The sequence below is a fragment of the Sinocyclocheilus grahami genome, unplaced genomic scaffold, assembly GCF_001515645.1.
Source record: "Sinocyclocheilus grahami isolate Dianchi unplaced genomic scaffold, SAMN03320097.WGS_v1.1 scaffold320.1, whole genome shotgun sequence".
Lineage (NCBI taxonomy): Eukaryota > Metazoa > Chordata > Actinopteri > Cypriniformes > Cyprinidae > Sinocyclocheilus > Sinocyclocheilus grahami.
Window position 1 is genome coordinate 648,409 of NW_015505499.1, and position 12,949 is coordinate 661,357.

Sequence of the window (12,949 nt, forward strand, 5' to 3'; positions counted from 1 at the left end):
ACTTTTTGAATTTTAGTCAGTGTGTAGTGTGTATGTTTGGGCATAAAAAAGATCTTCAAACTTACAAATCTCAAAGTCCACTCCAAAGGGAGATATTTCGTTTTTTACTACAACAAACGGCTCGTTTGGACTACAGCGTTTGTTTTCTGGGCTGTGATATCACAAAGCGGCCCATTAGAATATCATTAAAATAATTCCAATGGTTGAGGGGTGAGGTCTTGGTTAGAATGCTTGGTTGAGTGAGTGCATCAGATAAGACGACGACGAAGAAGTGCTGCTGTATGAATAATTATGTATGTAAATATGTATGTTACAATTATGAAAACGTTTTTATAATAAATTGCTGACAGTACAATGATGTAATCGGCAGAATTTACACTTCAATTATGAGACTACAGTGTTTCCCATACATTGAGTGCGGGTGTTTTTATAGTACAGTATTTCTGAAGGAAACCGACTTCAGAAAATTGGATGCCATTTTCATTTAATCTTGTATGTAATGTCTGATAAAGCAGTGTTTTTTGAGTGGAGCGCTGCTTTGTGTACAGCCGTTACTGGGGAAAACTTGATCTCTATCACTCCAACAACGACTTCTGCTGGCAGAGAATGCGTTTGCATATAAATGCCGCCTGGGAAACACTGGACAATGGTCTAAATAAATTCAACTGTATAACAGTTTCACTGCAATTCATGTTATAATGTTAGAATTCAATAACAATAAAAAATAATACATATGCACTTATCTGTACATAGTAAATGCAGTTATTTTTAAGCGGTTGTTGACATCCTATCTAAAACGTGATTTAGCCAAAAAAACAACAACAAAAAAAGCAACAATAATGTTACCACTCTAATATGTCTTGCAATATCCGTGCGTGCAAAGGTTCTGCGCGATCCTCTTGTTCAAAATTCTCTGGGTCTGAATCCGGCTCAAATTGATATGGCAATATTGACGCCATCCTTAACTAAACTTGCTGCTTTGGCAAGGGGGCGGGGCAGTACTGAAACACCGTCTGAAGGGGCGGTCACACTGCACTTTTCGTTCCATTGACTTCCATTCATACGCATGCGAATGCGTCAGACCGGAAACGCAAGCTCATGCGAAAAATTTCGCATTCCGCTGCGTTCCAAAGTTCAAGTTTGGTGAACTCTGACCTGCGAATTCGCATCATGTGAAGACGTGTGACCAGTAGAAGATCGATACGTCACTGTGACCTCTCTGGACAGAAATTCAAAAATGGAGGAAGCGCTCATTTTAGCCGTAGCGCAGCGTCCTATTTTATATAATACATCTTTAAAAGATTATAAAAATTAAAATAAATAAGAAGCTGCATGGTTCGTGGTGTCAATGGAAACAGGAACAGACGGTACATTTGAATGCGGACACATTTTTATTATTTTTTATTGCTTAGTGTGTGTGTGTGTGTATGTATATATATATATAGAGAGAGAGAGTACAATATAATTATTATACACAAGTGTATTATTATTATAGCTGTTCGCCAATCATAACGCACTGGGATAGCTAACCACTCACATCACATTTCGTTTTTCGGAAGGCGGGCGTTCATCAAACCCAGAACTAATCGAGCCGTTTGTGCCAGACTGGGGAGAAAGGTATTTTAATAATGTAAATTATGTAAAAAATAATGCGTTTTTCGAACCATCAAGCATGAGAGCATGTTCTAGTACACCCCCAAAACAAATTCAAGACATTGTAAAAGAGCATAATAGGACCCCTTTAAAGATCGATCCGCCCATCCCAACCTACAGTGATTGTCGGCTGAAGGTCTGGAATCCATGGCAGCTTTCATTGGCCAAAGCCCGCCCATGAGGCCGTTTGACCAACATGTCAAACAACCAATCAGTTTGTTTCGTTTCAGTGTCACGTTTCGGGGTGTGGAAATGTCGCCACACGTATTTTAAAGATTCTGTTCCGCGAACTTTAAATTTTCACATACTTTTGAAAATCCAGCATTTAGTTGATCCTGATAAGCTCTCGTCGTCACAGCTGTAAACAAGACCGTCAAGACAGCTTTCTTCTTTCTTGAGGGGGTTTGGCATCACGGCATCTTTGTTTCCAGGCGGAACGTTAAAGAACGCGACACACACGTCTCCCGGAAATCCTGTATAATTCAGCCAATCCGATGACGACTTCGAAACTCCTGAAGTGCTTCCACTTTTGTGTGCCATATGTGGGCGTGAAGTCTGAGGCTGAGACTAATCTCAACCCATTAGAGCGTACGAGGCGGCCATTTGTAAATGTTATGTGTCTGGCTTCCGGTGTCATTGCTTCCAGGAAGTCTCGCACATTCACAGAAAACGGCTTACTTCCGCGTTGAAAAATAAGGTGAGATTTTTTTCCCCCTTTGCCTTTTCTAAGTGCTTCTAAAACTAGGGTTCTGGGATGTGGTATGTAGTATGTAATTAAAAAATACATTAATTTAGGTATTATGATTCAGACAATCGAGTTCAGTGGTTATAGAGGTTGGCTACAAAATTAAGACAAAGCAAGTAAAAACTTCCTGGTGTTTGTGACCTGTTAAAGCTACAAGCCATTACAAATAACTTAATTAACCCCAATGACTTTGTTATTATTATTATTATCATCATCATACATACATACATCATCATTTTTTCCCTGTAATACTCTAGAGAATGCACTGGTAAAATATAGGAAGGTTTATAGATAAGTTTAAGAAAGTCTTAGGCCTATCGGTTTGGAACAACGCGAAGGTAAGTAGGTAAATGAACAGAGAATGTAAGTCATGTACAAAACTTTCCTTTCTAGATTGCAGAACCAGTAGACGGCAGTGTTGACCTTGAAGAGGGACATTTGGTCAGTACAGTATTGACTGTTCACTAAAATAGACACAATAGAACACTCCTCAAGAAAATTTGTTTTTACATTTTATTGAAAGATATTGCTTAACAAGGGAAAATTGCAGCACTTTATTCGGATACTTCAGTAAAAGGCAAGAATCGTGACATACCTTCTGATTACAACAGAAGCAAACAACTACAACTATCAAAACCATTTTCATTTATTTGTAAATGTTTCCCTACTTTGTAAAATGTCTGTATTCTTGAATTCAGTGTATTTGTTATGTATGCTGAAGTTACTTTCCGTCCCAAACCCTCTTTTGATCATCTTTGGCCCGGCACATTTTTATTTCGCCTTAACCTCACTTTAATCTGCATCCCACACAACAAGAATTTAAAAAACAACACAAAGGATATCTATACAAGGATATACAGTAGTACACAAATTTCAAAATTAAATACCAAATTACTGTGCAAGAAATTTAAGCAGTAACAACATGGGTGAATTACATTTCTGGGTGTCTGGCCTGGTGTTGTTCATTTTTTGTGTAGCCTATAAAGCACAATGTGTTTGATCATAAATTTAGAAAAACTTAAAAATGATTATGCAATGAATGGTAAACCATAAAGAGCAGGATATGATATGTAAAACAGCATAATAAATTTGCATTTCAAATAAATTAAAGATAGACCTATCTCTTTCAGACACATTAAAACAGTTAATAGTTTCATAATTTCATTAGGTATTTTTGTATTTAAATAGTGGCGTAGTTGAGCATTATGCACTGTAAGTGCTTATGTGTTGTTTCTCAGTGGTTACCTGCCATAAAGAAAAATAGAAAGATTAATAAGTCAGCAGTCACTTGATAAACCCTTACCCTCAGCTGGATACCAATGTAAATCACATGGCCCCAAGCTATTAGTGTGTATCAAGTTCTTATTAAAACAAGTCCGGACTCCATGTCTAAGAATAGGCATCAAAAACATCTCCTATTCGGAGTAAAGGTATGTACAGTATATAAGCACATATTGTAAACTTTTACTTGGCAATATATAAACATGCATTATATCTACTATAACAAAATATACAACTTACTTATGACTTGCAGATGTGCAGTGCTTTTGACTCTCCCTGTGATAAAGCACACTGTGCCGCTCATGTCTTCGGATGTTTGTTTGAGAATGAGCCTATGAATGGTTCCCATTTTCCCCACCACAACTTTAGGACCAGGATGCAGTGTCTCCCCATTCAGGGTCCAGGTAGGTGCCTTGGCCACAGGCAAAGACACTTCACATTCAAAGCATGCATCTGCAGGAGCTGTCACATCCACGTCCTGCAGCTCTCTCACCATTAGGACTGACAGAGCTGTTTCAACAGAGGAAGTGCCAATCCATAGATAGGCATGTTAAATAGTCTCAGCTATACTGTCAATGCAATGTTTTATTATTATTATTATTATTATTAATTAAAAGAAAAAGAAGCAGTTCCTATATAATACTATTAATATTTCAAAATCAGTATTTCACTGTTAAATTAAGCAAAATCACTAACGTGCAGATAGCCTTTTTTTGTCATGACATATATGTGCATTATTTTAAATTTTTAGCAAATAATTTTGAAAATTGTAGATGTTTTTTTTTTAAATGTATGAAACAACATAAATATGAATATGACATTTTTAAGAGCTTGGCAGATATGTTTTGAATTAGATTTTAGGCTAATTAATAATTAAATGCCCTCACTGTTTTTGTGGTACTCTCAGCAAGCGTATATAGGTACTGTAGATGTAAAAGGGAGACATTGCCATCTGCCGGTTAATTGTAGTAACTGCAGAGAACTCTGAGCGCCTATAGTTGAGTGACTGGTTGCTGAGGGTAAATTGAACGCCCAAAGCAGGCCAGAGATTTATTCGTAAAGCGGTGTTTCCCATCCTTTTTTTTAGTCGCGGCACCCTTTGGAAATTTTAACAAATTTGTTGCACCCTACAAAATTAGTTGTCACAATACTGGAATTTCTAACTTCGATATGATACTTTGAAAAGTATAGATATTCGGTACAGCAGGGAAGAGCTGCAGAATATACTGTCATACAGATATTTTTATATTATTAATTTTTTTTGTCCATCAATGGTGTAATCAGTATTTCTAATGAAGAGACCAATTTATATGACATTCTAATGTAAGCTTTTATTCATATGTAAACATTGTTTAATTACCATTATAACTAGCTATCGCACACATTTTTGCTCACTCAGTGTATTTTTGATTTTACAGTGGGGTAATTTTGTTGCAGTTGCACAAGATAGCTTGATTTCAAACTTTGAATTGAATAAAAAAAATGACAAGTAAGCAGTCAGTATTAAAATAAGAACAAATAAAGAAATTACTAATGATAGCACTAATGATGAAAAAAATAGGTCTACAAATGAAATAAATTGTTTTTTAGTTTTTCAGGTAGGTCTAACAGTACGCTCTAAAAAATGCTGGGTTAAATATAACCCAGTGCTGGGTTAAAAAGGGACAAACCCAGCTATTGGGTTGTTTTGACCCAGCGGTTGGGTTGTTTTGAACCCAACCGCTGGGCCAGAACAACCCAACCGCTGGGCCAGAACAACCCAACCGCTGGGCCAGAACAACCCAATAGCTCGATTTATTTAAACCAGCATTTTTTAGAGTGTAGGGCAATTAAGAGATTTAGTATTTTAAATTTGTATTACCAATTATCCAAATAATGTATAGTCCTAGAAAACTATTATTATTAGAGCACGTTAGCATAACGGTTAGCAGATCAATGAATGAGAGGGCAGTGTTACCAGAGTTGCCCATATACCACACCATGTTACAGCACAGTAGGGCTATTGCAAACAGAAACAATACTGTACTACATCGATGTTTCCTGTCGGCTCGATTTTTGAGTGGACTTTTTTGAGTGAACGGTAGGCTATATGAGTGGAGCGACTGAGCATAGAGCGGGATAATACGCAGAGTCACACCACGTGAAAGTGAAACCTGAGCGGTGAACTCATTTTCGGCAGCCAGAATTTCAGTGCATCTCTAATTATTGGCGACATCAGAAATGGATATTATATAATAAATGCTTTTTTGAACATTTTAGCAATTTCAAATATTAAAAAAATACTTTTTCTTTTACACTGCACCCCGGTCTAAAGTACTTGGAAATAAATTGCTTGAGTAATTTTGCTATGAAACATGTTAAAATGTATTTGGCATCAAATAAGCGCTGGAATATTAAGACAATTAGGTAATTTCTCATGAGATTAGGTGTGTGACACAAGGTTTCATGTCGGATTAGTCTTCGTGCCAAGAAACGCGTTTGGTTTGACTTAAGAACGTCCCACCTAATAGAAGTGATTGCTTGGTTTAAGTTGTTGCAACATCCGAAAAGACTTGTCATCCGAAAATATCATTGTTATTAGACATAGCAAATATATTAAGGTTTTGTTGATATATGTTCGTGTAGGGAATGGGATGCAGCAATAGCCTATTGAAATTCTATCCAAAACAATTTGATGATGTTTACTGTATATGCTTTAAGTGAATTTTTGATTCAAAACATTATAATGTACAGTACAAAAGATGGATAAATATTGTTTTGAAATCTTTCCCATAATCTCTTTCTATAGGCTAGGTAGCATATTCCTGATATAAAATGTATTATAATTTTTAAATAACTTTCAATTTACGTTCCCTCAATCACGATGAATGTAGTCACGTTTTTAAATTATACATAGGCTATATAGGCTATAGCCTCTCTCTCTCTCTCTCTATATATATATATATACTGAGTGAAAACATTGGTTTGTTATGCAAACAATGTGCATACAATGTGGCTTCATATAATAATCGAACAAATCTGATCATTAACTCTAAATGAACAGCTCAAATAACTACTTTTTTTTTTCTTTTTCTTTCTTTCTTCTTCATTTTTTTTATATGACAGTGCTGTCAATCAATCCATAATTGGTGTAAAAGGGCTGAATTTGCCTCACCTTCAACAGTTAGTTTTGCTGAAGATGTGTAGTTTCCAACTTGGACACTGTAGGTGCCCTCATCTTCTAGCAACACCTGCTGAATCACAAGTTTTCGATAGCACCCTTCACTGCAGATCTCAAAGCGCTCTGAGGGCAGGATGACATTCGGTCCCTTATACCAGCGAATGCTGCAACGCGGATTGGTCACAGTACAGTCCAGTATGACGCGGGTTTTTTCCAGAGCAGTCTTGTCCTGAAGTGGTTTCACAATGTTTGCTGGTAGTGCTGTAGAAATGAAAAGTTGTAGTTTTAAGTCCGTTGTAAGTTCATTCTTGACAATGCAATAATTGAAAAAAAAATATGGTTAAACTTTCTATGAAGCCCGTATTTATAATAATATAATTATTATAAGGGTATTCTTAAGGCATTAAAATGAATGCATAATGCATATAATATGTTGTATTATCTCATGAATATTCATAAGAACAGTTTTAATATATAATAATATTTACTTATTGGTGGTTATAGCTTTTAAGAGTATGATGATTTATAACACAATGAACATGTTGCATCCACTTTTACAATGGATTATATTTCTCATAGTTATAATGTTTTATAAGTCTCATATCTTGCCATTTTTCTTATGCTACTTTACTTAAAGCGGTCAAAGACCACTTATAAGTAGTAGTAATAATAATAATAATACACTTTTTTCTCTCAAACAGTCATAAGATCAGATATCAGATCAGATGAATGTGTAATATGACACATTTGCATTGAACTATTTTTTATTGTAATATCAGTTTGATTATTTTGATGGTACCCTTTAGACAGCTGTTGATAAGTGACTCTGCAACTACATATCAACTAGCGGTTATTAGAGTATTAGTATGTCTGCTACTGTAAATACTATATATGCTAACACTTTATTTTGATGGTCAACCAACAGATAAACTGACAATACTGTAAATGAAGTAGATTTAATACGGTGTTCATTGTGTGTTATAAATAATCATACTCTTAAACTTATAACCACAAATACGTAAGTATTATGATGTATTATAATTGTTGTTATGATTATTCATGAGTTGATATAACATATTATACGTTTTTTTATAATGCATTATGCATTCATTATAAATAATGCCTTAAGAATACCCTTATAATGTATTATAAATACGGGCTTCATAGAAAGTGTTACCAAAAATGTATATAGCCTAAATATATATAAATGATATATATAAATTTTTTTTGGTTGTTGGTCATTGCTGCTTTCTCACTTGTCGGAACAGTGTAAATATCCAACGTCTGGTTTGGCCACATTTCAAACCAGTCTGAAATGTCATAGCATCTGTGACTTGTCATCAAAGGGGGTGACTAGCTTTGGATTTGTAGTGAATGCTTGACTTAAACTAAATACAGACCTTCCACCTCAAGGTAAGCTGTAGTCTCAACATTCTTGGCAACAAACTTGATCTCTCCAGAATCGTCTTCTTTAACATTGCATATGAGGAGGAAGTGCTTTGTCCCTAAGTAGGAAAAAAAATGGTTCGGAAAATGTATGATCAGATACTGATTTAAATATTTTGTGGTTCATTTTTGGAAGAGGGTAAAGTTTAGCAACAGGTGCTACAATAACCTTCCTGACGAATCTTAATGGTGCTGGTTGATTTGATCTTCTCGCCATTCTTAAACCACTCTCTGGGCACATCGTCCAGGGACACTTCACACATGAACACTGCATTCTGACCTTCTTGAATATCCAGATCCTCTAAGCTTTGTAGTATCTCAAGCTCCCTCTCTGTTGAAAGGTTAATAAACTTAAAAAGGCGTTGCATAATTTCATTATGTACTCATTTAAAACAAATCAAGGGTAAATGCTTCCCATTTTGTTAAATTCACCTCCGTACCAGTAGACGGCAATGTTGTACTTAGAGTGAATTACTTCAGCATTATTTTATTCAGGGATTAAGATATAGCTAAGATTTAGTTTTAAATAATCAGGAAAGTATATAATCTTTCTGTTCTTACCATAGATATCCACTGAACAGGAGGTAGTGGCATCCCCAGCATCACACACATATAAACCAGAGTCTCCCAGCTCACACTTCAGTATCTGTAGAAAGCACTTTCTTCCCATCGAGTAAATGCGATGATTTTTTCCTGGTTTAAGCTGAACTTCATTCTGAAAGAAGAGGACACCCACCCCCCCTCATTTTTTAGAAGTTTTTCACATAATTATTAGTAGATATTGGCTTGGGGCTTTTTTATGATTTTTAATTTACAGCAACTACAGGGTTTTCTGAGGATGTCATGTAATTTTACCTTTGTCCACTTGACATCCACATTGTGGCGTGAGAGCTCACATTCAAGGGTTACGGCAGATCCTTCTGGTTGCCTGATATCCTCGAGCTTTTTCAGAATTGATACTGGAATTTCTGAGGAAGCAAAGGAGTCTTGTCAGCCTATGTGAAAATAATGCTTTTGACATGAAAACATGCTAGATATACACATTTTATTAGGCAAAACCAAAACCAATGACAACACCATTTTGATCAAATTTGAAAGGCTGTGATTTTCAAAGCCAGTCAATATTTCTTATTATTTTTGACAATTTACCTCTGGTTGCCCCATTTGACTTTTGAGATCACATGAGTCAGTTGTGTACATATCAATATGTCTAGTACAACAGGAGCTTATCGTTTAACTATACCTCAGCTTTGTGTCTAGAGGACTTTGAGATGAGTCCTTTGTTGTTGTGGCGTTTACACGTTATTGTCATCCGCAGTGACAGCTTTGTGACTCCAAAGGATAAGCCCTATTGAGTGACTTGGCATAGAAGAGATTACCTTACACCGGCACCTTATGCTTGTGAATGTTTGAAATGTTTCAGTAGCTGTAGTCTGATCATGTGATCCGTATCTTTTTATATGTGTAACCTGACACATGGTAAGAGCAGTAGCAAAGCTGTCTGTCCATGCCATTGTACTGTCATCAGTGTCTGAAATTTAACCAGTTTGAGACTTACATCATTGCTCTGGACTGTCTTACCTCCTACGACTTGTTGATCATGGCCAAATTCCACCCCTTATATGTTAATTGTTGCCAAAGCAATTAAGAAACAAGATCCAGATTATTGCAAGCCTGTATATCTTGACGCTATAAATTAATATGAGTATATGCATGACCTTCATAGGTTATTTAAGGATTTTGGATATGTGTTTCAGATCATTTTGGGTGCCCGTTTTTGTATGGTAGGGTGTTGGAGAGAAGGTGTAAGGTTAAAGGCATACGGGTGGTTTAGACCAGTGGCTAAATCTTACAGAACTGCTAAATCTCTTTAGCATTTGTGTAATTTCTGCACCACTAGTTCACAAACAAGTTTTCTAAACTAACAATAAATAACCCTTTAAAATAAGAGTTGTCCTGCCCTGAACTCATGTCATCGGTTGAGCCTGGAGTTGATGTCAGGCAGCTTAAATAAACAAAGCAATGTTTTAAAGGTGCCACACAGCCAAATAGTTAGCCTATCAATTACATACTTTTAGTTGTCCTTCCACTTTATACTAGAAAGTATTTTAACACTGAATCGCAGATGAGTATTTTAAATCTAAATTTCCAGTTTATGTGTCTAAAAAAATCCTTGAAAGATGAATTTACTTGAGAAGTAACCCCACACAAGATATTAAAGAGGTCATGAATTGCAGTTTTTAAAAGTTTTATAATGTTCTGTGATGTCTACTTAGAATGTTAGCAAGATTTTTACATAAAAAAACAGAATTTAGTTAGAATTAGTTAAAAATAAATCCACAATAAAATGAAGTGAAAAAACTAACATTATCTTACTGGCAAGATCGGGAGATTCCTTAAAAATAATGCTTTTGTAACGTTACGCTGTGTCTACACTGTGACTGGCGATAATTAATTAATAATTAATAAAAACCCTACACAAACCACAAAACCTAGAAAAACCAAAAAGTATCTGTGTACTTTCTTCTCTGAGGTGAGTATCTCCAGACCCGAACTCCAGTTGTCAGAACGAAAGCTGATGATGTGAACATGCAAACTCATTTTGTTGTTGCTACAACTGGAACACAACAAATATATTTACTACAGAGAAGAAAGCACAAGTTGCATGGAATCATTTTGTGATCAAGTGTGTAGCTGGTTGCTTTTCACAGCCATTACAGTATGTAGATGAAGACATTTGAGAACATTTCTCCTTTTGTGGTTCGAAAAAGAAAGAAGGGCATACAGGATTAGAACAACATCTGCTAAATAATGTAAATAATTACTTAATTTTCCTTTTGGGGCGAACTGCCCTTTTATGTTTCTGCTATAGAAATAGTTTTCATTTGCACAGTACCTTTAACTTCCAATCTTGTTAGTGATCTGATGTTCTCAACATAGAATATGTAGGTGCCAGTGTCATCCAAGGTCAGGTTGGAGATGGTTAGGCTGTGTACTCGTCCTTTTGCAGTCATCCGCAAGCGGTTGTTGTTTTTGAGAATGTGCCCATCCTTCTGCCACACACCATCCACATTGCCATGTGACAGCTCCACCTCAAAAGAAGCCGTCTCTCGTTCGTAAGTCTGGATCTCAGTTAGATCTTTCTGAATCTTGATTTTTCGTGCTGTGTGAGAAGCACAGGTTGTTAAATGCAAAAAAAAAGTATTTTTCAATGGTGATGCAATTAGATATCAGAGAATTGTTTGGAAAAGAAAGAGAGATTAAGATGAAAGCTAAAGGTAATAAAGAGAAAAAATAGAGCAACAGTTGTTGAATTAGTTGGCACGGTTTTGTCCGCTTGGTGTTTGCAATACACTAAATCCTGCCTTCAACCAGGGCTATGCCAACATTTTTTTAAGTTTTCCAAAACAGACAGGCAGACAGGCATTCCCCGTGGAAAAGAGGGGTTTATTTTAGAGAGTTGGTGACACCACCCTAGATTTTGAAGGCCAGTGCATAAATTTAGCTGCAATGAAAACAGATCCAGATTCATAGTTGGTGCCAGGAACAGCCAAAGTGCAGACTTTCTCTCATCATTTGCTCATTTGTACAACACAGCTTCATCGTCTTGACCTATCCTGAAAGGAATGTATATCACTGGTAATTAATTGCTTGTTTTCTAAAGAGTAAATTAATTTTATCTCGAAAATTTATGTTAAGAGATATTGAAAATCTTGTATGATAGGTTTGAAATAAGACTGACTAATAAATGTATTGAAGGCAATGGAAATCAGTTGTGAGTAGAGCCACATTAAACTTTTATCCTCTCATAATATCTGTGTTTCACAGGCAACTAAGAGGAATTAAAAGGTTACTTAGCCAGGACCTTTTACCAGCTCTTGATCCAGTTCTCATTTGGCATGCTTAATTAAATTATCATAACTCTTCTGATCTAATGTCAATACAGAAAGCTGTTCCCCAGGACTCAGTAAGTAGTGTGCCAGTCACCTGTTTGCTGCTGTCAAACCGTGGAACCAGTGTCACTAAAGTAGCTGCCTCCTGCTCGCATTACTCTTGGTCACTTGATTCAGTTTGTTTAAGACAACAACATCGCAACGGGCAGTAATGAGGGACCATCACCATAAAGAAATGCTAACAACAGCACATAGTGAGAAAGAAAGCAGTAGTGCAGACTCACGTTCCACAGTGAGCTTGGCTTGTGTGCGGTCATGAAGCGTTTCACAGCTGTAGGTGCCGCGGTCTGAAAGGGTGAGTTTGTGGATTGTGAGAGAACGTTTTTGGCCATTCTGCTTCAGGGTGAATTTGGACCCTGGATGTATAACCACTCCTTGTCTCATCCACTGCACCTCCGCAGTCTCAAGGCTGACCTCCACCTCAAGTGTTGCCTCACCAAACTCCTCTGCAACCACCGGGTCCATGCTCTTCGTGAAAAGCACCTGTGCCTCTGAATACAGATAAGGTTAAATGATAAGATCTTTTCCCATAGCATTTGAACACTTTAGAAAAGTCTTTATATTTGAAAACCAACGAGCAGAGCCAATGAGAATGACATTATTTCATGTGCTTGGAGTACAGCTCCTCATTCTACATTGCTATGTACTGTAGTAACACTTGTCTCTGTCAGTTAAGAGTGGAATTCTAACTGGAGAAGCTGCTAAGCACAA

The 12,949-nt window shown here is 36.5% G+C and overlaps 1 protein-coding gene across 11 annotated transcripts in view; it reads right to left on the bottom strand.

Moving 5' to 3' along the window:
• Positions 1-2,919: 2,919 nt before the first annotated feature.
• LOC107602158 (obscurin-like protein 1) overlaps positions 2,920-12,949 on the bottom strand; it is a 32,313-nt gene continuing 22,283 nt past the window's right edge. For 7 of the 11 annotated variants that reach the window (XM_016294582.1, XM_016294575.1, XM_016294580.1 and 4 more), the window contains 9 exons: positions 12,463-12,729; positions 11,182-11,448; positions 9,141-9,253; positions 8,847-9,000; positions 8,455-8,616; positions 8,240-8,344; positions 6,834-7,100; positions 3,920-4,189; positions 2,921-3,643 (listed from right to left, as the gene is read on the bottom strand). In XM_016294582.1, the coding sequence (XP_016150068.1) occupies positions 3,633-3,643; positions 3,920-4,189; positions 6,834-7,100; positions 8,240-8,344; positions 8,455-8,616; positions 8,847-9,000; positions 9,141-9,253; positions 11,182-11,448; positions 12,463-12,729 (1,616 nt within the window). In that variant the 3' untranslated portion in view covers positions 2,921-3,632. Of the gene's footprint in view, positions 3,644-3,919; positions 4,190-6,833; positions 7,101-8,239; positions 8,345-8,454; positions 8,617-8,846; positions 9,001-9,140; positions 9,254-11,181; positions 11,449-12,462; positions 12,730-12,949 lie in introns of all 11 variants that reach the window. The other 4 variants (XM_016294574.1, XM_016294578.1, XM_016294572.1 and 1 more) reach the window with 1 other exon arrangement.